General features: G+C 44.2%; 3 protein-coding genes across 4 annotated transcripts; 2 read left to right on the forward strand and 1 right to left on the reverse strand.

Moving 5' to 3' along the window:
* Positions 1 to 60: 60 nt before the first annotated feature.
* Positions 61 to 8,226, forward strand: LOC310990315 (putative ATP-dependent RNA helicase DDX17). Its single transcript, XM_083977652.1, has 13 exons — positions 61 to 479; positions 712 to 871; positions 1,042 to 1,138; positions 1,259 to 1,392; positions 1,511 to 1,576; positions 1,679 to 1,820; positions 1,900 to 2,060; positions 2,236 to 2,408; positions 2,592 to 2,702; positions 3,360 to 3,421; positions 3,529 to 3,588; positions 6,614 to 6,850; positions 6,938 to 8,226. Exons 1-13 carry the CDS (start codon positions 430 to 432, stop codon positions 7,423 to 7,425), a joined length of 1,941 nt encoding a protein of 646 aa, XP_083833778.1. The 5' UTR covers positions 61 to 429; the 3' UTR covers positions 7,426 to 8,226.
* A 154-nt stretch (positions 8,227 to 8,380) lies between these two features.
* On the reverse strand, positions 8,381 to 16,709 carry LOC310990294 (ADP-ribosylation factor-binding protein GGA1-like). 2 transcript variants are annotated; one of them, XM_083977620.1, is made up of 17 exons: positions 16,635 to 16,709; positions 15,442 to 15,526; positions 14,931 to 15,006; positions 14,710 to 14,808; positions 14,483 to 14,606; positions 14,078 to 14,178; positions 13,891 to 13,971; positions 13,336 to 13,467; positions 13,133 to 13,214; positions 12,808 to 12,921; positions 12,526 to 12,675; positions 12,269 to 12,342; positions 11,314 to 11,501; positions 10,745 to 10,974; positions 10,460 to 10,629; positions 10,183 to 10,293; positions 8,381 to 9,664 (listed from the first exon to the last, which is right to left on the reverse strand). In XM_083977620.1, the coding sequence occupies exons 1-17, from the start codon at positions 16,675 to 16,677 to the stop codon at positions 9,554 to 9,556; spliced, it is 1,971 nt and encodes a 656-aa protein (XP_083833746.1). In that variant the 5' UTR covers positions 16,678 to 16,709; the 3' UTR covers positions 8,381 to 9,553. The 2 variants fall into 2 exon arrangements, with proteins under 2 accessions (XP_083833746.1, XP_083833747.1); XM_083977621.1 differs by lacking the exons at positions 8,381 to 9,664; positions 10,183 to 10,293 and having other exon boundaries at positions 10,491 to 10,625.
* Positions 16,710 to 17,693: 984 nt separating this feature from the next.
* LOC310990293 (MICAL-like protein 1) lies at positions 17,694 to 24,244 on the forward strand. The gene is made up of 15 exons (XM_083977619.1): positions 17,694 to 18,329; positions 18,778 to 18,826; positions 18,992 to 19,133; positions 19,649 to 19,737; positions 19,853 to 19,992; positions 20,324 to 20,880; positions 21,024 to 21,069; positions 21,231 to 21,765; positions 21,970 to 22,092; positions 22,681 to 22,807; positions 22,924 to 23,014; positions 23,156 to 23,229; positions 23,578 to 23,692; positions 23,780 to 23,826; positions 23,950 to 24,244. Exons 1-15 carry the CDS (start codon positions 18,166 to 18,168, stop codon positions 24,054 to 24,056), a joined length of 2,406 nt encoding a protein of 801 aa, XP_083833745.1. The 5' UTR covers positions 17,694 to 18,165; the 3' UTR covers positions 24,057 to 24,244.
* Positions 24,245 to 24,796: the final 552 nt, after the last annotated feature.

Raw genomic sequence — 24,796 nt, forward strand, 5'->3', positions numbered from 1 at the left:
ATGGTCGGGGGCGGGGCTTTCTCGTTGCCAGCCAATCACAGCTGCCTCTGCTCGCAGGCTGAGCGACGCTAAGCTAACAACAACAACACAGCTGAGCACAGTCAGTCACCGGTGCGTTTTATTATTGTGTTAATTGAACTGAAGTTGGAGTTCATCTCATTTGTTTTTTCAACAGGACTGTAAGAAAGCAGCAGTTTCTTATTTTAGCCCTTGTTCCAAGTTAGCGCTGTACTCTTGGAGACATTTGGCTGAAGTAGAGGTTAGCGTCGGATATAATCAGCTAACGTTACAGTCCTTTTCAAGCGAGGCCCCGGTGACGACAGGCGAGAGAGAGAAAGCCCAGTAACTTCTCCCAGATAAAACAGTCCGCTGATAAAACAGTAACACGACAGAGGCGCTTGACCAGCCGGAGGAGAGTGTGTCTTCACAATGAGAGGCTCGTACGGAGACAGAGACAGAGACCGTGGCCGTGACAGAGGGTGAGCAGCACAGGCAACACTGTCACTTAGCATGTGAGCTAATGCTAGCACAAAGTATTTTATATTATATGTGTGTGTGTGTGTGTGTGTGTGTGTGTGTGTGTGTGTGTGTGTGTGTGTGTGTGTGTGTGTGTGTGTGTGTGTGTGTGTGTGTGTGTGTGTGTGTGTGTGTGTGTGTGTGTGTGTGTGTGTGTGTGTGTGTGTGTGTGTGTGTGTGTCGTGGTTTGTGCAGGAGCCCTCGTTTCGGGTCCAGCAGAAGTGGACCCCCGCCGGGGAAGAAGTTTGGGAACCCCGGGGACCGTTTACGGAAGAAGAGGTGGGACCTGGACGAGCTCCCCAAGTTTGAGAAGAACTTCTACTCTGAACACACTGAAGTGCAGCGAGTGAGCCAGGTGTGTGTGCCTGCTGCTGAGTATCACAGTATGGTATTCAGATGTAGTCACATGGTGCAAACCTCCTGTAACTTATGATCCTTAAAACTAGTGTTTTTTGGTTGTTTTGTGACAGCACTCTCTTTCTTGGTCTGTGAGGGTTTGTGAGTTCTGTTGTCTTGTGATTGCAGTATGAACTTGAAGAGTATCGCAGGAAGAAAGAAATCACTGTTCGGGGCTCAGGCTGCCCAAAGCCTGTCACCAGCTTCCATCAGGCACAGTTTCCCCGTAAGCACGCACAAACATGGATGTCTGGACATACAAAATTGTGTAACAGTAAAAGCTTATCTAAAGCTACCAGCTGCTAATAGGACTCATCACTTTAACCCTGTCTCTCTCTCTCTATAGAATATGTAATGGATGTGCTGATGCAGCAGAACTTCAAGGAGCCCACAGCCATCCAGGCTCAAGGTTTCCCCCTGGCCCTCAGCGGGAGAGACATGGTGGGCATTGCTCAGACTGGCTCTGGGAAGACCTTATCGGTGAGATACATATCTTTCCCTATCCCTGTATTTGCAAGAGATTTTATATATTCAGTTCTAGTTAGCTATACAGCGACAAAATCCACTGAACTCTCCTCTCCTCTTTTTATTTTGTCAGTATCTCCTGCCTGCAATTGTGCACATCAACCACCAGCCCTACTTGGAGCGTGGAGATGGACCCATTGTACGTAAAGAGAAATCTTTTTCTTTGGAATATCAGAGTTTTTCATGCAACATTTAAGTGTCTTAAAACTAAAAGCAGTGTGTTGTGGCATGTGGTTTGTAGTGCTTGGTTCTGGCTCCCACAAGAGAACTGGCGCAGCAGGTCCAGCAGGTGGCATATGACTATGGAAAGTCCTCCCGCATCAAAAGCACTTGTGTGTATGGAGGCGCTCCCAAGGGACCCCAGATCCGAGACCTGGAGAGAGGTGGGGAGTGTTCACTGTTTGGATTAACACTAACATGGTTTTGTGTTGCGTAACTTCATATCAAGTGTATCTCTTTCAGGTGTTGAGATCTGCATTGCCACACCAGGTCGTTTGATTGACTTCCTTGAGGCTGGAAAGACCAACCTGCGGCGCTGCACATATCTGGTCCTAGACGAAGCTGACCGCATGCTGGACATGGGCTTTGAACCACAAATTCGCAAAATTGTGGATCAGATCAGGGTAAAGTTGACAAGAGGATGTCGGAAATTATTTTTGAAAACAATACCAGTGTTAGTCTTTTTGCAGCAGATAAATTCCTGCTGTGATAGTTTTATGCTTTATGTTTTCATATGTTTGAACAGTCATTTATTACGTGTCTGTGATAATTTGTTAAGTTGATGTGCTCTTTGCCCAGCCTGACAGACAGACCCTGATGTGGAGCGCTACCTGGCCTAAAGAGGTTCGCCAGCTGGCAGAGGACTTCCTGAAGGACTATGTCCAAATCAATGTTGGAGCACTGGAACTCAGCGCCAATCACAACATCCTACAGATCGTTGATGTCTGTATGGAGAGTGAGAAGGATCACAAGTAAGCAGCCGATCACTCTTTCCCTGCCTTAGTCACGTAGTTTGTTTTATCCCTCTCACTCTTTTCCCTTTACACTCTGTCTTTCCTACTTTTTCACCTGGATTTAACGATTGTCTGGGGAGGTGGACACCTACATGGATAATTTGTAGTTATTGTGGAATCTACTTGGTTTTCGTTTTCCAGGTTGATCCAGCTGATGGAGGAGATCATGGCTGAAAAAGAGAACAAAACCATCATCTTTGTGGAGACCAAGAAACGATGTGATGACCTCACACGCAGAATGAGACGTGATGGGTGAGTATATACTATATGTAGCAGATGTGAATGCACACATCAACAAGCTCCAGTTTTTTACGTAAAATTAAAGCAGAAGTGAGTGATATATTTGTGTTAATATAAGTCTTAAATAGTTATATCTTCCGACAGCAATCACTTACATAGAGTGTTTGGACTGAAACACGGGTCTCTCAGTCCCTCTGCTCTGCTCTGAGCCGAAGAGAAAACATTTATCGTATCCTACATTTTTTATCCAATGAGTAGAGATAACGGCATGCAGGGCTGTGTGTGCAGCCAAGGAACGCCGTGAATGTGGTGACGTAGGGACGAGGACTGTTATGGTGCGTTCAAGGAAACTCGTATTTTTCCGACCGTGAAGTGGTACCAGTTCGATCTGGTACGAGTTCACCGGTCGGAAGTTACGAGTGGCCGTTATAGTGACTTTCACCGGTAAAACAGGTCGGAAAAACACGAGTGGGTTGCCTGGAACGCTACAAAGTCGTAAGTTGTGACTTGAAGCTGTAATTTACGATTTCAAAAGCCTGCCTGGAACGCAGCATTAGCGAAAACGACCGGACCACTCACTTCTGCTTTAACTCATTCCAGCTGTAATATTGTTCTGTGTGGAACTGGTCAAAACAATGTCTGACTGGATGCTGTTTTTTTTTCCGTAAGGTGGCCTGCCATGTGTATTCATGGAGATAAGAGTCAGCCAGAGAGAGACTGGGTGTTGTCAGGTACTTACACACTGACATTCAAACTGCAGTGACCTACAATATTGTTCCCTTTTCTTGGACGTTGTCTCTCTGCTCTCATTTATCTATCATTTTGTCTGGTGTTGCAGAGTTCCGTAGCGGCAAAGCTCCCATCCTCATCGCTACTGACGTGGCCTCACGTGGTTTGGGTATGTCCTGTGTGCTTAAGTGCAGAGCAAATAATTTCCTCAGAATAACCAAACACTGATATGGTACACGCACAAGATACTCCACCATTTAATATAAGAATAATATGAGCAATGATTAGTATAATAATCAGGCTTTTCACTGCATGTTTATTTACAGTAGTTATACGGTTAAACATCAACCACAAACACATACCGATTTGCTTTTCTTAAGCGGCATATGATGCTTCCGAGATAACAGGTGTATCTAACAAGCATCATATTTGAAGCAGGACTTCCTGTGCAGATCTTAGGCACTTTTCTCTGTTGAATTACACTGAGAAACACGAAACGTAGGAATGATGTTGAATAAAGTGTGACAATGTAAGGGGTGAGGCTAGAGAAGTAGCCCCTTACAGGATGGCAATCGACCTTTAACCTAATTCTATGTTCATTTGTTTTCTTTTCATTTTGTTTTTGTTTGTTTGTTTTTTTGTTTCCAAGTCTCTCTTCCGGCAACTAGAAGCACACAGGCCCACGGGAGCCTGCAGCCGGACCTAGGCATGACAAATCGAAAGCTGACTTTGGGGAGAGAGACGGCCTGATTAATCAGTCCCAGACACAGCCATCTCTGCCGAAAACCTAGAACAGTGCCCGCAAACAAATCTCTCCCCCCTTCCAGGACACTGGCTCCCTGGGCGACATGGGGGGGGGGGAGGCAAGCGCGGGATGCTGCTGGGCTTCCAAATTTGATCCTATGGTCGGGGGCGGCTGTCAGGTGAGAGGGCGAAGAGGGCGGTGTGGAGGAGGCCGGGCTCGACTTTCCCATGCCATCATCACAGTGACGCACCACAACATTAGATCGATTCAGATTCACCCAGTGACATTTGACAAGTTTTCAATATCTGTATTTATTTTTTGATGGGATATGGATTACGAAAACTTTGCCGCGCAGCCCCTTGAGGAGATAGATTTTCCATTCCCAATACCATACTTTGGACAACAAAATTTGTACCTAAATTGGTCCTGCAGATCTTACTCTTACATAGACGATACAAAAGTTTTTGCAAAGCTGAGATACAGTGGTGCGCTACCAGAAGACAGAGAAACAGACAACTGCCAGGAAGTGAGGTTGGGAAGCAGCCAGAGCCGAGCATGGACGTCTATGCTGGAGGCTCCCCTCTGAACTGCCCCCTGATGCCAGCCCCTGACACCCCCCACCACTGGCTGTGCCGGCCGGCCTCTCCCTCTGCGGACGTCATGTCTGGTCCTGGCTGGCAGGAGTCCTGGCCTGGAGGAGCCACCTATCTATAATCGATTTCCCGCTCTTTCACTCTAGTTCTTCTCTGTCCCTGGTTTCCCTCTTTCTCACACACCATCTCTCTTTTTCCCGCTGTCATTCTCTGTCGTCACCACTTCTCTCCCTCTTCTCTTCCTCTCTCATTCATTTATTTTCTCGATTTCTTTCCACCAACCGTCCCCTTCTACCACCCTCCCTCTTCAACCTCCTATCTTGTACACTCTTACCTTTGTGTTTTTTTCCTCAGTCCTTTTCTGACCTCTCCTGTCCTTTTTCGTCCTCTTGCCTCTTATCCCCAAACCCACTGTGTGTCCTTTGAATTTTTCTTTGTGTATCATACCCAACCACCAGTTATGTCTGTAAACAACTCACCAGCTTTTGATGACTATCTTGCTAAACCCCCCCACCCATAAGGACTAGCACAAACTGCCAGGAGTCAAATTCTCTAGCGGAGCCCACTGTCAAATCCCCGTTACAGAAAGCCTTCCACACATCTTCTCCATAGCGTCTGTTTCTTGTTACTAAATTTGAGAAGCTGGGCTCTATGATATCACTGCCTTTGGAAGTGGCCTGGGCATTGGGAACAAGCTACACCAATCAAAGACCCCCCAAAAAGCCTGCAAGAAAATCTGCCGTTCTACCCACCAGTAATGTAAGAAATGGCAGAGTGAGTCCTTGAAGGTTACATGAAATAATCCAGTAAAGGCCTCTACACCCTATCACCTTGCTCTACAGCATAATCCAGCAGTCCCGTCTCCAGTTCAGTGAAAGTCTGGGGGACATGAAGAGGCACAAATAGCAGTAGGGTAGGACGGCGTCCCAGCTCAGTGCGGCTGGAGCTCTGGCCCACACAGTGTCCAGCTTTGGGAGTGTTGTGGAGGAGTGGCGAGGTGGGAGAAGGGACTGCTTTTTGTCCTGTGCCCTCTCCTCCTACCCCTGCAGACCTCCCAGGACTGGTGAGGGGTAGGGGGGACAGAGGGGGTGACTTTGTAAGTCATCACTAAATCTCTGACAAGGGTAAGTACGGAGCCTCACCCCTCCCTCCCTCCCTTCCTCATCTTCTCCTCTGCCAGCCTTCATCATTATGCTTCCAAAACAAAACCCCTCCTTCTATGTAATCAGCAGTGTTTTCTGAGCCCTTTGTCAACTGTAATGAGAAACAGACCTCCAATTTGTACGAACAGACTTTCCCTAAAAGAAATGAACTTTCTCAGTTGATTCTTAAACCATTAATATTAGCTGAATGTGTCTGAAAAACAAGAATGTTGAGGTTAAAGTTCAGGCTCACTTGCTTCTCATAATTGGTTTCTCCTGTTTTACTTAATGTCTAAATTCTTGAGCAGACCACTGTAATGTTTTCATCACTCAGTTCAGTTGATCAGTACCTTTGGCTGCACGTAACCCCATTTGCATGTGTGCAAGCACTTAATTATTATACTAGATTATTGAGCCCTGTTTTGTAATTGGCATGGTAAGTAAATTAATTTTCTAATTGTGTATCTTACAAATAGTTGCTCACAGGACAGGTAAGTGATGTTTTCAGAGGATAATGGCTGTCTCCCAGGTATTGTCTGTCTGAATGTTGCCAGTTTCAAAAGCACAAAACCTAAAATTCATGAATGGATAGACTTGATCAATTTCTCAACCAGTGTCAGTTCTGTTCTGACTCTGTTTTTCTCTTTTCCATCCCTGTAACTGATCCCATCACACCACTCCCTTCTCAAACCCACCGCTGCCTCTCACGTCAAGATGTGGAGGATGTCAAGTTTGTCATCAATTATGATTATCCCAGCTCATCAGAGGATTACATCCATCGCATCGGCCGCACGGCCCGCAGCACCAACAAAGGCACCGCCTACACCTTCTTCACCCCGGGGAACCTCCGCCAGGCCCGCGAGCTGATCCGGGTCCTGGAGGAGGCCCGACAGGCCATCAACCCCAAACTGCTGCAGCTGGTCGACACTGGACGTGGAGGAGGCGGAGGAGGTGAGGGACACGTCGGTCTGGATCAGATAAGTGTGGACTTGTTATACAATCAGTCTTCATGTGTTCCCTCTCTCCTGTCATTTCCAGGTGGCCGCTCCCGCTTCCGTGGCGGCGGCTCCAATTCCAACAATCCCAACCTGATGTACCAGGACGAGTGTGACCGACGAATGCGCTCTGCCGGGGGCAGCAGCTCCAAAGACAGCCGCAGCAGCAGCAGCAACTACAGCCGCGACAGTCGAGACAGCCGCGTTGGCAGCAGCCGGGACGGAGACCGCACCTCCTCGTCCTCCTCGTACAGAGATCGCAGCAGCAGAGACGGAGGACGCAGCTACAGTTCCACCTCCAACTCGTACGACCAGTACCAGAACAACAGCAGCAGCAGCAGCAGCTCCAGGGCCACATCTGGTTCAGGCGGTGGTGGAGCGGGGCAGGTGCCGGCCCCGGCCCCGTCGTCGGCCCCCCAGCCTCTGATGGCCCAGCAGTTCAACCCTCCCCAGCCCATGATGGGCCTGATGGGGCACTCGCCTTTTCAGTTTGCCCCTCCACCACCGCCTCCCTCCTCAGGGAGAAAGTAATGTTGTCCGTCACACTCAGCACAACACACACTACACTCACAGTTTCAAAATCAGTCAGTCAATCAGTCAAGAGCTTGTCAGGGTTGCAACACATTGGTGCACTGAGTGGAGTTGTCAGCATTAACCTGGGTTTAAACCATTAAGACGGGTTCCCAGGTCATTTATAAGTGGTCATCCCTCTGTGGTTTTGACTTTTTTTAAGTTAATCACCATTAGTTTTTCAGTTCGACAGAAGCTTGTATGTGTTAGTTCACTTTAGACTTTCGATTGTCCTGAAAATAGGATCTTTGTACAAAAACATGCTTTTTTTTTGTATTGTGAGCCTCTCCATGTGAGCTGCTACAGAGGATTTATAGACTACCTGATTTTCCCCAAAGGTAGGTGCTGAAATAAATTTTTGTATGTAAGCTTGTTTCAGTTTTAGGGTCAATATCTTTATTTTTGGATTTGAAACTTTGTACACCACAAGATCAGTTTGAATTACTGAAGGACCCTGATGTATCTTGAGCAAGGGGTTCAATATTTTTCTTCTATAGTGGGATTGTTGCTTTTCAGACATAGATATTAATTTAGGCCTTGTAGAGGCAACTCTGCTGGAGCTTTGTGTAGTGATTACACTAGTTTGAGTCATGTGCATGTAAATGAGCTTTTCTTTTTCTTTCTAACAAACTATTCTACAGCCTGCCATAGCCAGCCTTATTCAGTTTATCCCCAATGTGGTGGAGTCTTTGCTGCTGTAATTGATATCTTCCTAGTAGCAAGTCCCTTTTTACAGTTTGTTCTTATGTTTAATAAAGCTCTTCAGTGTATCATTGTGTGGTCTTGAAATCCTTGACACTGACATTGTAGAGTTGGATGAGAGCTTTGGGTATTTGTTTGAGGAGCCAGAAACCGTTACACAGACACAAGATCACAGAGAAAAAAAAAACCTTTATTACCCAGTTGGAATATTTTACCAGTGTTATGCTCATGCACATTGCACAAGTCAAATGTACACAACAGAACTGCCGTCATTGATATTTACAGAGCAGTCGTATTGGAGATTAGTGCAGTGGAATGTGACAGAGCCTGTAGGGGGGAGGAGGAAGTGATCAGCGTGGCTGACATGCATCGCAGACTGTTGGAACAAGTTGGACATGTTGGAGACAGACACTGCTCTCATGAGCACCTGTGTGCCGCTCAGTTTGCATATGCTCAAGTGTTTGATAATCACCTTTACCCGATAAATGCTAAAATATTCACTTAAATCACAAGCTAAAGAAAAAATTAACTCATATCCTACTGAATATATTAAGAATATAAGGTTATGATGTATGTCCAAGACAAACTGCAGACCTAATACAACTGACATGTAACAGATGAGAAAAACAAATCTGTCCAAAATTGCACTGAAATGTAAATTAAGAACTGCAAAATAGGCACATATGGCAGATAATACACAACTCTGATGTTACAGTAATATTTGCTTTTTACAGGAGATGAGGACGAGACAGGGAAACAAAACAATTCTGACTTAATGAAAAAGTGGACTCAGTCATCGCCAAAGAAATACCTTATATTAACGCGTCACAAAAGTTGATTAAGTAGAGCTTTGATTTGCAAACTAAGATGGCCTGTGTCTATGTAATGTTTATGTTCTTTGTCTCCGGGTGTGCTGGATTTTGCAAGCATTGTGTCCGGTGTTGGCAGAGCATGCAGAGGTGAAGGTAAACGCAACTGATAATGGATTCTTAAATGACTTTGTGCCCGAGCTGGAAAGAAAACTAAACAAAAACAAGCACACCAAATGAGCAAATACCCACACATTTGTTGTAGTTTTCTTCCTTCGTAGCACTGTTTGTTCAAAAGATGACAAGACTGCAACGACTTTGAGGAAGCGGTCGCAGGTTTGTTTTAAAGCAGCCACATACAGCAGACTAGACCTAGACATACATGACTCATTTAGAGCAAAGCATACACACGTTACACGGACTGAGCATGAGCGTAATCCAAGGAAAACAATCAATATCAATCAAAGAAAGTACAATGTAATTACAAAGGAAAAAGAGGGGCTTATGCAGAGTGAGTTGGTTTAGAAGGAAGCTGAGTCTGAAAGCAGAGAGTCTGTCAGGTTGGTTGTGTTTAAATGCTATAGGTTCCCCCACGTCTCCGGAGAAGGAAACTGTTCTAGACCGCCGCTCTCGCTGTGCTCCTGCTCTCCCATGGTGAAGGTTAGTCTGTACTGCAGCTGCACTTTCTCCTAAAGACACACACACAGAGTAGGAGAGATGGACAGGTACATGGTTTAAAGTCCAGAGACAACCTTGGCTGAAAGGAAAAACTGACTAGTCAGTGGCATTACGATGTACAAGTTCCACATTTTAATAGACTAATTGGAGCTAAAGAAATATCATTTGTCTTTCACCGTTTGTTTTGTAATTTGTATGTCATTTAATTTATTCTCGTCAGTTTTATAGAAAGCGCCACTGTCCAACCCACCTGAGGGCTGAAATCTGTCGCACACAGAAAAGTTACAAAGTTTGCAGGATATTTTTTATAGGTATTATTTCATCTCAGACATTTAATGTCTGGCTGTGGGTGTCGGCTGATCAAACGTGTCATGTAATACAACTCTGCTGTGAAGATACTTTGATAGTGTTCAAAGTAACGTCACATTTAAAACAGACATGACAGACTTTGTAGTCTGGAGTGATTTTCATCAAAGCACCTTCACTGTTTCTCTTCCAGCCCCCTTGTGTGTAGATAGTTGGATCTTACCTTGTTGGGGTTAGCCAGCAGCAGGATCTGTGTGACAGCGGCAGGAGGAAGGATGGGGTTGAAAGCTGGGAGCTCTGTTCCTGATGGGGGCTGCAGCTTCACTGCCATAGACTGCAGTCAACAAATGAAAACAACATTGCCTTTACTGAGACGGTATCAAGTCGCAGTGGTTTCATAATCATGTTTTTACAAGATGAGCTCTTATCAACGCCAGCTGAGGAGCTAACACGCTGGATCCAATGGGAGGACAAAGGCTGTGAACTTTCTCACTGCTGACCTTTGGAGCCGTCGTCTCAAAGTTTATGTTGGTGACGGGGACGGGGGCCGAGGACAGCATGGAGATGATCACCACCAGCACATCGGGGCGAGACGGAGGCGAGTCGAGGGCAAAGTGAAAGAGAACCCGCAGACTGTGTCCGTCAAACACAGTCACAGGTAACAGACTACCTGTGAAAAAGATGGAGAGAGAAACAGGAGAAGGGTATTTATTTAATAAACCCATACAAACGTACTCCCAGGTGGGCAGGAGCGTACAGATATCAAGTGACCTCCATTTACTTACTGGGCTTAATGGATTCTAGCGGTACAAAAACATCAGTCAGGGTGACTTCCGCAGCAGGAGCTTCAGAGTGAGTCGGGGACATGTCCAGCAACGTGGCTCCGAGGCCGGGCTGAGAGTTGAGATGAGGTGCAGGATCTTCAGAGGCAATGGTTGGGATGGGGCCGGGGGTGATGCTGGCCCCAGACTTACTCTGCAGATCTCTCAGCGTTGGTTTGGATTGTTGTTTGTCCCTAGAAGCAAAAACATCAACAATTTGCGCCCTTCAACTATAACAGTCTGAACTGAAATCAATTTAAAAAGGGAGATACTGATAAAATCAGAACAGCAATCACTTTTTTAATGTCAGACTGAATATTTCACTGTCTCTGTGCCTTCCTTTGAAAAAGGCACTGTCGTGTGTAAAGGAAAACAAGCTGTGAATGAGAAAATTATCTTTCTTGACATCATATCTCCATGACTCTAAATAGACTCGCTTTGAAGCGGAGCAAAACAAACAGAAAATATCAAGGCTGTCTGCGGGCTGTTCCTCGCAGTAATGCAACATTGTAGGAACAGTGTTTGTTAAATACCATTTGACCTGCAGGCCCTCCGGAGGCAGGGACTGCTGCAGCAGCGTCTTCCCCAGCAGGTCCAGCTCATCCAGGGCCGAGTTCCCGGGGGTGGAGCCGGACGAGAGGGGCTGAGAGTGGGAGGGTGGGTCTGGACTCAGGAGGAGACTGGGTGCTGCAGGGGTGTCCGTGTCTATGCTGTCAGACGACTGCAAACAGACAGCGTGTGAGAAAATACTGAACTCCTCAAAAAAAAAAAGTTCGGAAACGTTATTTCACTCAGTAATTTCCCCCCTTTAGTAAAACCAACTGGTGTTGTATTTTATATCATTGGAAAGCCTGATTAATCATGAATGAACAACAGAGCTTAATGTGTGGGTAGTGCCACCCAAAAATGTGCCCAAATCCCCAGAACAGAGGATGTTGTAGTATTAGCTCCCAGTGGCTCTGTTGATGTTTGTGCGCATGCGCGAGATTTGCTGCAAGATGTTGTTCTGTGTTTACATCGTACATCCAATGGTTTACAACGACAAACGCACATCTCGCAGCAAATCTCGTGCATGTGCACAAACATCAACAGAGCCACTGGGAGCTACTACTACAACAAGGCCTAAAAACAACAAATTTTTTTTTCAGAACACTTGGGTCAGTACGGACGAGCAGTATGGAGGTATTTGGATGTTTCATAGTGTGTGTTTTGGACGATTCAAAAGTGAACTCTATCCGCCGCCATTATATGAAAACCCGTTGCCAGCCGGACCCCCCCTGGAACTCCAAAGGCGTTTTGATAACTCCGAAAGTTCTCCCAACCCTTCCTTGGCATGACGGTGAGTAGACAATTGGTGAATTATTGATTTTGGGTGAAGTATCCCTTTAAGCGCTGTTACGCTCTCTAACAGGAATTAGAAACTGTGTGTTTGACAAATGATGTAATCTAACACTGTTATAACATTAACTGAATTCTCCCTGCGCTCACCTGGAAGGAGTCCCAGGCTGTGGAGTCCTCCGGTTGTGATGGAGGGTTCGAGGTGTGCGTTCCTTCACTTAAGCCTGTGGGAAGCACAAAGAGTGGCAGCTCCATTTAGGATGAAAATAATAAAATAACAACTTTTCTCTCCAATTTAAACTTGGGACTTTTTCTGATAGTCTCCACAGAGTGTTCAGAGTGTATTTGAATACTTTTAAATTCAACAACAACAAATATTAGATATGCTGATATATATATGCTCTTACCGAGTGACATGAGCTCGTCGTCAAGGAGACTTATCCCCATTTCCTGCGAGGGGGCGTTGAGGCTATCTGTTGGGGTGGGAAATTCTGGGAAGGATGGCGGCGACTGGGGTGATGTGTCCAAACCTGACAGGTCTAGCAGTGCTGTTCCTCCTGCAGGGGACAATTCAAGCCAGTTCATTTCAACATCGAAACACCAACGACAAAAACAAAGTACGTCTCCCTAAATCCATTTACATTTACGAAGCGCTGTCAGCGTTTGTTTGTGCCCGCTGCCTCACCCACCTGTTTGTTTCTGTGCGTTTAATGTGTTGTTGCCGTTCACTATCTCGCCCTTCACCTGCTGTTTGTAGAGGTTGATGACGTGAGTCAAGCTGTCGTTGGCCTGCAGGATCTCCGCTGCGGAAACAAAGAGTGGTGATGGATGGATGGATGATGTAACACTGACTGGCAACAGCTTTCCATTACAAGGTATGAGATATTTTTCTGTTCAGGACAAATACACAACATACAGAGCAAAGACGCTAAAAGATAATTATGTAAATTGTGAATAAACAAAAGGAGATCATCACTTTACATTTAATGACAGTTGGATGAAGTCAACACTCACCCAGAGCCTCATCGTTGTCCTCTGTGTCACTGGCCAGTCTGAACAATGTAGGTCTCATTTTCTCACAGCGTTGGTACAGGTCCTGACCAAACACACACAGACACACACACACACACACATCAGATGAAATGCTTACAAATGACTGATTTGATAACTGAATTGACCAAATCTCCTTCTAGTTAGTGGCGTCTGTCACGGCTCACCTGTACCAGTTCAGCGTTGCTCTGGTTAGTGCTGTCGTAGTCCTGTAGGAGCTGAGTCAGCAGAGTGACGCTCTCGTTCACCTCCTGGATGGCGTTCACCCGCTTGGATACTTTCTCTGCCCGCCTCTGATCCTAGACAGACATGGGATGCATTTACAGATGGCACAGATGGCAGGCTGTAACCACAAACACGTGCACTTATATATAAAATGATCATAAATGCTGAAGAGCAGCAGGGTCAGAGAGAGGCTGTGAGAAAAGTCCAGGGAGAAAAGCAAAGAGCAGCTCCTCCGATCCCATAAATCAGGACAAATTTACCCTCAACTCCTGCTGGTTCACTCTGCCAGTGACACACAACCCTCCCCCCCTCAGGGCAGCCGACCCATTTCCTCACTCAGTTAATGTTCCTGCCATGAGTGCAGCGCTTTGATATTTTACTCCTTTTGTTAAAAAATCACACACACAAGGTTCTGCAGAGCTACGAAAAAAAGTGGCAGCATAGTTAATGTATAACAGGAAAGTGCAATTTATAAAAGGAGTAGGAAAGAGGTTTACCTCTTGGACCATTTCCTTAATGAGTTTGTTGGCGGCTTTCAAGTCCTCAGGGTGTGAGCTATTCAACAGGCGAGAGAGCATCTGACGGAGCAGACAGCCAAAGTTCACATGGTGAAATATGAGTGAACAGTCTGGTCACATTTTTTCTCATGCTGCAAAAGATTTTTTTTTTTTTTTTAATGCTCACCTTTGACTTCTCCTCATCTTCAAAAATAGCATTCTTGGGTCTGGGTGGAGGGAGGTTCAGTAGTTTGTCAGGTGGTAGCTCTGGGTCTTGTTTGATAATACCTGATTTACAAACAGAAGAACAGGCCAAAGGGTTAAATGCTTGTCAACCTTTCTTATTACTGTAGACTTTCATTTCCATGACCATTCAGGGCTCCAGACTGCCCCCCTGCTTTGCTTTGTAGTGTGCACCCCTAAATCTTCTGCTTGTGCTCCTAAAATTTGAATTGGGGGCCACTGTGCTCCTAGTGTAAAATGTTAGTCTGGAGCCCTGCCATTATGAATGTCAAAGCAATTAATGGGACCGATACCGACTTCAGAAGTTGCCATTTTCCATTTATCTGAAAGCAGACAGACAGACTCTCACCCTGTTTTTTCAGCATCTGATAGGCATCGGAGATCTTGGCCTCATCAGGCAACCCCAATGTCCAGCTATAGATCAACTCCAGGACCTTCTTTTTTACCGGCTCTGGTGACCGTGAGCCCAGGTACTGGGTGGGAGAATGAGAACAACATCAGTGATTTACACATACATTAATAATATTTAAAATATATATATATATATATCACACAGAGACAATAGGAAAGTCTTACCTTTGGAGAAACTACTTTGATGAGTTCATTAAGAAATCGAAACTTGCCCACTTCATTATGAAACCTCTTTCCACAATTTTTCATACACGTCTCCAGAACCTTGTGATGAAACAAAATGATAAAAATAAAAAAGCACTTTATGCTCCATTTCTCGTATGAAATGTGTTCTATACATAAAATGTACTGTTATTATTAGTAGTAATAGTATCATCTGAACTCACCAGCAGGGCTTGCATAGCCTCCCATTCCTGTGGAGACTGGATCTTGTGGGCCAGGAGCCTGGTGGCCAGCTGAGGTCTGTAACGTTAGTCACACTCTCATTATTGTTTTCATGGTTAGAAAAGAAAATACTGAATGCTGATACATCAGAGCACATTTTCTATATAACCCTCAAATAATTACTAAAATACTTGAGAGTAACTGCTGTGAAGTGTCAGGATTGTTTCATTCCCTAAACAGAAAACATGATGCAATTTTCCTCACCTCTGAGGAAGGTGTGACTTATGTGATGGCTTTTCAAAATATCTCACACACACGTAACAGTCTTCAGTTGTAACAAGCAGAGAGAACTAAATTTTAATTAATAATTTTATTATTTATTAACTTTATTTTAAGCAGGGAAGACAACCCAAGTGAAATTACTTAAACTTGACTCAGTAATAACCCGATCATAATATCATAATTAAGAAATTAGCCACAAACTCTGTCCTGGCCACACAGTGCTCCTCTTACCCCTCCAAATCATTGTTGAGCTGGTCACAGAAGGCATGGATGCTGCTCCAGTCAGTGTCTCTGTTGAGTGGGTTTGTGGCTCTGTCTGAAATGTCAACGAATGGGATGTCAAACCACAGATGATATCAGAACACAGGTGTCTAGGATTTTGGTTGCACTACTGTTGTTATATTAAAAGCACATTTTCCAATTAAAATTTGCATTGCTATTGCATTGTTACTCCTACTCTTTGTTATTGCACACCTCTACCCATTCAGTTACAGTCTCAACACTGAGGTGCCACTAAGGTACACCTGTCTCAATCTAATGTAGCCTATTTGTATCAGTGGGGGATGACACAATTGAAAACAACTCTTAGTCCAATTTAATACAATTTATAAACAAAATCACAATAGTTTCAACAAAACCACGACCCCCCCATGAAGGTAGGATTTATTGCACACCTTTTTAAATTTGACAGTTTTTCAGTTTAATGTTGTATTAATTTTAAACAGGATTACATTGGCAGCTGCATGCGTGTAATAACTGTGTCTTTTAGACTGAGATTTGATTCTGTTTTTGCATATTTACATCCATGATTTTATTTAATTTTTTACAATAGTTGAGCATGTTGTTACCGAAACTGCCTCATTTTTTAACAGACAAAACTTGAATTAAAAGACACAAGAAAGTCACAGAGTGCACACAGGCTTCCTGAGTGGCTGCATGATTAAAATGCATCCAGTCAGTGCCACATACCCTCAGCAGCAGCAGCAGCCACCGCGCACAGTCATAAACAGGGCAGGTGCTAACGTTAGCTAGCTGGCTGTCCGTGGTGGCTCTGTGCCACTGCCTCGTCTCGGACTTTCTCCTGTCGCCTCAGCGCTTTGACATTATTTCATCATTTCACTCCTGCGACTAGAGACGGGGCCGCCGCGGTCGCTTCGCCCACTGCCTGGTCGGGCTATCGAGCCGTAAAGCTAAAGCTGCACCTGGCTGTGTTGTGAGTTGACAGCTGCCAGGCACAGCAGCCCCACAGCTAGGTTAGCATCCTGGATGTGACGGCAGGGTCCGAGTCCGAGTCCCCTCTCGCTGGGACCCGCGCTGCTGCAGCTCGGCTGTCATTTCATTAAAAACTATCTCCGGTTAATAATGTGTGAGTGTGCAGGTCTGCAGACAACGCTGGCTCAGTAAGATAAGTTTAAAATACTCACTGATACGAGACTCCAAACTCTCGGCATCAGGCGGCGCAGCCATCACTACGAGATTTATGTAGCGCGTCGGTCTCGCGAGGGACGCACGAGCACGTAAACCAGAGGCGACGTAGATCTGGAGTGAATAGAAAACATTGCACATTAAACTCTATGGTTTCGACGTGGATTTGTACACAAACTGGATTTTGTCTTATTTGTATACCTTTAATGTCCATTGAATATATAGGATAACTAATTCCAACAAAATATTCTGTGAAATAAATTATAAAATAATATAGACCACATCTTGTAATTTATACGTTTTTCAACATTTACTTTTACGCGTATTTTAAAACAACAACAATACAGAAAACATGAAAACATAATGAGTTAAAAAAGTAAATATAAAGCACTCGAGTCTAGTGCGTGCATTTCTATGACGAGGAACTTGCCAAGCGAAAAAAGCAGAACCATACCGGAAGTTAATTCCTGCCAAATTAAAGTAAGCAACCTAGTTGGCGTGGCGAGGTTGGTGTATTATAAATAATATAAAAGATTAAAGGCAACAGCCATTTATTTCATGGCCTATTTTATCTCGGGTAGATTTTACACGTCAATGCTATTATTATTTGTCAAGTATTGTTTTATTCAACTTGATACCGGAAGTGCTTTTTAAACATGGGCAGCTTTACTTATGCCTAAGAAACTTCCCGAAATGAGAGAGTTGAAATGAGATGGAAGTATCCAAACATTAAAAAAAAAATGTGATGTTGAAAATAAAATGAAAATGCTCACAAAAAACAAAACAAACAAATAAACAGACAAAATATTTTACATCAGGTGGGCTATTGCTTGATCAAACTGGGACTGTGGGTAAATGAATAACTAAATAAACAAATATCCAGTTTTAATGAAGCCGTGATACACTTAGGTTTTGATTACATGTATCTGTAACACAGTAAGGACAAAACATCTCGTCAAGTCTGCTTGTCACCAGAAACCTCCCCCTCCTAATTATAGAGAGGCCGCGGCTCCGTGCCTCCCTCCAGCGGCAGCTATTGTGCACTTCACTGACCGCGGAGCACAACAACGGAGCAGCCGCAAGTAACGGGACCTGATTGAAACTATCACTATCATCAAACTATTTCCAACAAGTTGACCAGAACAAGTCCTCGAAGCCCTGCGGAGGATTTGGACGACAGTTTCCCCGGTTAAGAGGCTGCTGGTCTGTGGGGAGAGGTGACGCTGTGCTGCCGTGGGAGAGGGGGAAACCGTCTGGGGCTCAAGTTGTGGCTGGAGACAGAGAAGCATTGTGAAGTCGCTTTAGGTGCTCGGGTACCTTGGTTTCTATTATCTGGAAAAGCAACATGACAGGGTAATAACGCGACTTCCTCCCTGCTACCCGCTGCACACGTTTAGCCGCAGGTTTTCTGAAGAAAAAAAAACAAGTGGTTGCAATGCAAGGGTAGTACGATGCTCGTTTCCTGTGTTCTCCTCCACAAAACCCCTTGATCTCATCTCTCTTATAAATTGCCATGTTCACCCAGCCCAAATGTCTAATCTCACACAAGCCATGGCATCGCCGAACAACCTGCGGGACTGGTGCCGTGACACATGCTCCACTTATCACAACGTGGACGTAAAGAACATGTCAACCTCATTCAGAGATGGACTTGCCTTTTGCGCCATCATCCACAAACACCGGCCTGACTTGATGTAAGTACCACACTCATCCTCCTCAGCCAGGCTGGCACTGACAGTTAGGTGCATTGTTTGTTTGTCTTACTTAGGTAAAGGTGTTGATGCTGTGTTCACTTCACACATTGTCTTGTGCCCTGAGATGTGATTGTCGACTTGACTGTGACTGTTCCAGACTTGATACTAATCTGCAGCAGAGCACAACCTGTTGTACACCGTGGTGGACTAATCTGCTCTTCTGTCTTTAATCTCCCTTAACCTTTTCCTGTCCTATTAAATGAGATTAGTCAGTTTGTTTTTACCTTTTGCAATCAGCAGTTGGACTATCATCTAATCTAACAGTATCTGATCAAGAGCTGCACTTTGCTCTGTGTCCCATTCATCAATAAGCAACATTTTTTGTTTTGTTTGCTACTGTGTTTTCATCCTCATTTAATCAATCTCCATTTTCTCCATCTCTCCCCAGTGATTTTAGCTCCCTCTGCAAAGATAATGTTTATCAAAATAACAAACTGGTGAGTCATTTAACTCTGTCTTTCACACATAAAAGCCACAATGCATGCATGTCTCTTCCATCTGTGTTTGGTAGCTGTCATTACTAAAAAAAAAAAAAAAAGACACCAACATATTTCCACAGGCATCCACTTGCATTCTGTTTTTCTCTGATTTCTGATCTGCAGGCGTTTGAGGTCGCAGAAACAAAGCTGGGCATCCCCGCGCTGCTGGACCCGAAGGAAATGGTTTCCACCAAGGTGCCTGACTGTCTGAGCGTCATCACCTACCTTTCACAATACTACTGCTTCTTCAACAGGAAGTCTCATGGTGTGTGGCGTTTCACAGCCCTTTTTTATCAGAAGCTTTTATTCATTTCATTCATTTTTATCATGTGCCGAAAGTCAGCAGGGGTTTATTGTGCACTAAGTAGCTTTGATTGTTGAAGGTCCATAGGATTGTATCTGGGCTCTTTGCACACCCCCTCCTCTATTGAAATGAACACAGCACATTTACAGCTGAAGTTGCACCTTAAGTTCCTGCTTGTGATTCACATTACATTATGACTTCTCTTTTTTTTATTATAAATCTTTTTATTCGGTTTTTTGTTCATATACAACAATAATTCACACATACAGTGTATGTAATAAATCTTGTAAGAAAATTGGCAGTTGTAGTCCTACACAATGTATGTTGAAAACAACAACAAACAAGAACTGCTCTTGTGAACCATTATTAACCCTTTCCCCTTCCCATCCACTGTTAGCTAAAGGAAAAGAGAGAAAGACAGAAAAAAAGAAGAAAAAATATTATTGAAATTATTACGACTTCTCTTGACTTTGCAGCAGGTCCTGCCGGTTTGAGGTCACCGCATGTAACTGTGTTAAACAATCTTGCCAAGCTCTCATCTCCTGATAGTCTTAAAGCCCTAAAGGTAAACACTCGCAGTCATTTTAACACATATGATCCCAGTGTCAACATGCCTTGTCATCTCAAACTCAAACTGCTGGATTAACAGTTTCAGCTGAAAGTTCCCCTTCTCTTTTCAGAGCGCGACTCATTTGGAAAGCGATAAAGATCCGTCATTCAACACAAGACCACGAACGGTGTGTAATCTATGTTTCAAGCCTGTCCACCTCATACAGAGACATTTGGTGGACGGAAAGATCTGCCATCGCAGCTGTTTCAGGTAAGAGCGCAGTCGACATGGTAGCAGCTTATTGATCTTATTTTTTCTTCCTCTGTTGGTGGGTGGGATCCTGGAGACAAACTGCAGTTCACACATAAGAATGCGTATCTAATGTGTTTCAAGTGACTTGACCTTCCTGCTCATGTATGACTTTATCTGAGAGAATCTATCTGCACTCAGTTGCACATCTAGAGAAAAACACTTTTTTGTTTCTGGTGCATTTGCATTATAATTTTTGTGAGTTATTTAAACATCGTTTAGGCCTTTTTCTGTTACTGTAATATACATTCTAGATGCTTTCACAGTAACACATTTCATCTTTGTCTTTCAGGTGCAAAGTGTGCCACAGCACTCTATTACCTGAGTCTTACACACAGGGAAGTGATGCTGGCTCCTTGATCTGCACTCACCACATAACGGACAGTAAAAGTACTCCTTTTGAACCTCATCAGCCAAGATGTGAGTTTCAAGCAGGTTATTTATCTCTTGGTGGATTGCCTGTTACCAGCGTCCCTTGTTACACTAAGACAACAGAGGTACTGGACGGACAGGTTTGTCAAACTCCAGAGATGGAGGAAACAGATCTGCATGAGAGGAGCAGAGAAAACAGCGGCTCAGCTGTCGGACCGGAGAGCATGGCGAAGACGCCAGGACTTCCTTCTCCTCCCCTGCCCAGCGTTAAAGACAGGACGGAGGAAGTAGCAGGAAAAGCAGGACCTGCAGACGGCGAGAAGGAAGCGACAGAGGCTCAGCAGCTGCCAGACCTCTCCTCACCACATGTGCAGTCGACAGAAGGGAGTGCTCAGCCCGTTCCAGCCCCCAGGCGAACGGCAGACCCGTCTGTGGTCCCTGTCCCTGCACCCAGGATCAAAACCTCCCAGACAACAGGTAAAAGGCAACTACGTATAATATATTTTACTGCATTAGTTCAAATTTTGTTCTCAGTGCTATGTAAATTGATGGCAATCCCATGTTTATTTTATATATCTTAAAACAAGAGGAGTGATCCTTGCTTTTCTCTCTTTGTGCAGAAAATGTATCCAGTCAAAGTAAATCTCCACTCCATTCATCTCACATGTAGGTGCATAAACGGTCTTTTCTTGTTTTCTTTTATATTGTTTATAATCACACATCTAATCTCTCACATCTCATTTCAAAAATAATATCTGATTTCCTCAGAAGTCCTTCCTCCTTTGTGGAGTCACCTTTAAAACCACTTCTTGTCTCTCTTCTTGTAGCACCAGCCCAACCAGTGGGAGTCCTAAAGTCAAAACCAACCACCCATGGATGGCCATCGTCCACCCCGGACCCTGGACACAGCTGCCTCCCGCTCCGGCCCCAATACCCACTCCTCGATCCAAATCTGTCTCCAACCTGCGGGGCCACTGGTACCGACCAAAAGTGGTCCCTCCAAATCCATTTGAGGACGTGGATGAAGATGCTCAGGAGGAGGCTGTGAAACCTGAATCTCAAGACCAGACTCAGTCCTCAGTGGACGCTGATCGATCAGAGAACGGCAGCTGCGACACAGTGGAGACTTCCAGCGAACCAGCTGAACACGCAAGTCAGCTGGGTTCACAGGTTTTGGATGAAAATAGAAACACAGGTGACTCACCACCAGATGTGACTGAAACAGCTGCAGGGGCCCCACAGGGTCCCCTTTTAACCAGGAGTCATTCTGTGCCAGTTATTACACCTGACCACTCTCAGGGTTCCTCAGTGCCTGTGGATCTAACAGAGGCACATGAATCCAGCACAGCATGCAAAAGTAAGGTATGACCAGAGTTCATGGCTCCTTACTAACATAGACATCTAGTCTGAAGACGTCCTGCTGCAGCTGCAGTCACAGGCTACATGGAAGTAATAACACTAAAGTAAACAGCAGGTTTCAGGTTAAGCTGGTTCAGTACCTTTTATGAAAACTCAACATAACAATCAAATAGTATAATTACCCTGTAATTGTGTTTCCGTGTTTAGCCGGCCTGCAAAGAGAACCCCTTTGATCGGAAACCTGGAATACCCAAGTCAAAGACTTTCCAGGACACCCCATCTCAACGGGCTCCTGCCCCTGGACATGGTTTCCCACTCATCAAGAGGAAGGTACGATAGCTGGCCTTCAACTTCAAAAGCTAACAAACAATAAATGATTATACTCATTCATATCCTTAAAGGGACAACGAGGAGTTTCTATTCGGTTATAAAAAAGTCTCACGTTAATGTGGATGAATCTCCGCTACCCACACGTGTTAATGGGCCCATTTTCGATAAATATATCGATCTGTCTCTATCGTTATTTTGTTATTATTAGTGGTGGCGGAAATGCTGGTCGAGCCGACCAGCGTTTCCTTCGTGGCGAGTTATGAGAATAACGCCGCAGAATCGCCGTTTATGGTCGGAACTACGACGGTATGTGAACCTCTTTGAACCTCTGACTTTAATTATTGATGAATGAAAACATGAGTCCGTCTTACGCCGGTCAAAGAAATGTACGGTGCGCGCGGAGGCTCATAAATGTAGTGTGAAAACGCTTCGCTTTTCCAAAACTCCTCGTTGTCCCTTTAAAGAAGTATTATTCAGTCAGTTAGTTTTGTCTACACTGATTATTTTAGAGGCTGTTATGAGGTGTGGTCATTAGGGATTATGTATAAATTGTACTGATGCACATGAATTTATCTGTGTTGCTGACAGGTGCAGACAGACCAATGTGTTTCTGCAGAGGACCTGCAGACAGAGATGGGAGAACTGAATAAACATCTGGAGACACTGGAACAAAGAGGAGTTGAACTGGAAAGAAATCTGAGAGGCTGCAAGAACGGTACATCAAATTATTTCCTGCCACAGAATCACTCAGTGTGCAAGAATGTAATCAGAGTAGTATGGGTTTCTCTGTTTCTGCTGCCATGGTCCATCCTTTTTTTTTAAATATTCCAGCTAAAGATGAGGAGCGAATGCTGATGGAGTGGTTCTCTCTTATCCATGAGAGACATGTTCTGGTGCGCAGAGATACAGAGCTGGTTCATCTGTGAGTAAACGACACAGGGCTTTTGCTCTGATAATGTGTCATTTTTGTCATTACTTTTCATTCTCACTATGTTTATTCCTGAGAAAGATCGACTGTGCATCAGGAAGTTTCATGATTTTTGTTTTTTGTGCATTTCCCCAGGACAAGGCAGAAAAAGTTGGAGGACAGACAGGCAGATGTGGAGTATGAGCTGCGATGTCTCCTTAATAAACCTGGTCAGTATCAATCATACTGTACTGTGTCACTTTAATCAACGTACATATCTTACTATAATAACAATGATTTATCTTTGAAGAGGGGATTTATAATTAGAACAATGTTGGACCAACTATCTGACATGTTTAAAGGGCTTTACACGTCCACATTATTGATGACTTATGCTAATGATGCAGCAAATGAAACGAGCCAATCAGAGGTTAAAATGGTCCAGTTCTGTGAATTTTGCCTTCTGGTCTGAGGCCTCCCTCCCCAGAGTCTCTTGAATGACTGAATGAATGTGATGCAGAGCAAAGGAAAGGTTTTGGTTTAGTTCGTTTGTGTTTGACTATTTTCTGCACATTCAGAGAGCGACTGGAGTCAGGAGGATAGAGGTCAAGAGCAGGAGCTAATGGACGAGCTGGTCGCCATCATTGAACAGAGGAACCAGATTGTCAGCAGCCTGGATCAGGACAGGCAGAGGTACGAGGGAAAAATCAATACATGGTGCCTCCACAGTCCACATGCATAGATTTTTATGTTGTAAAGTAACTTTGTTTTTCTATTCAGGGAAAGAGAAGAGGATGAACTTTGGGAAGCTTCACTAAAGAGCAAAGGTGAGAAGATAACCTGTGTTTTTTCAATATTTCATATTTTATATGATAATATCAGATTTAATTACTGGACTGTTTCAAAAGCAGTAGCTTGTGTTTTAACTGCATCGCTCTGTCTCTCCTCAGAGTTCAAGAAAGACGGACTAAAAGAACTAAAGAAGTCAAAAGGAAAGTTCAAGCCCATCAAACTTTTAAAGATGCTGAGCAGAGACTCCATGGACAAAAAGAGCTGACCTACTATCACAGCTACTGAAATGTTACACAGATACAGAACTCTCATAGGCAGTAAACTCATGAATAATTTTAGATGATAAAACTGTTTATTTGATCAGAGAGGGAGATCATCAAATGAAAACCTATTTAGTTCATAAACACATCTCTGCAAATACTTCATTCCCATCAGAATACATCTTCTCTTCAATATTCATCCATGTTCATCTACTCTGCACGTCTGCTATATACAACTGATATTTATGTTTCTTTATCATATTACATACTTGTGTTAGTTATATGTAAGTATGCAATAAATATTTATTCATGAAACTTTCATGCCTTGCCCTGAGAGACGAATTTTCGAAAATTTGAAATTGTATTTTAGGATTAACCAACTTTTACTTAATCTTTTTTGTTTTTTGAGATGCCAGTTGATTTGGTTAAACAATCACTGCAAGGATTCACTGTATAAGACAAGGCAACAGGATGTACAGAAGATCAGCAAGACTGTCTTCAGTGACCTGGAGAAGAACTGAGGCGCAAACTGGTCTGTGGTCCGGTCAGGGCAGCCCAGTGCGGATACCGCCTTTGTCAAATTTTGCAGGCCAGTATCACAGACCACTCAGCTGGGTCTGCACTGAAGAAAAGGAGATCTGGATGGAGACATCACATCTGTGAAGTCGTTCATGTTGTTGGAATGAGTACAGTATCATCTTGGACAGTAAACTTGTGACAGGGGCACAGTTCACTTTGTTGTCTG

The sequence above is a fragment of the Trachurus trachurus genome (assembly GCF_905171665.1).
Source record: "Trachurus trachurus genome assembly, chromosome: 8".
Classification (NCBI taxonomy): domain Eukaryota; kingdom Metazoa; phylum Chordata; class Actinopteri; order Carangiformes; family Carangidae; genus Trachurus; species Trachurus trachurus.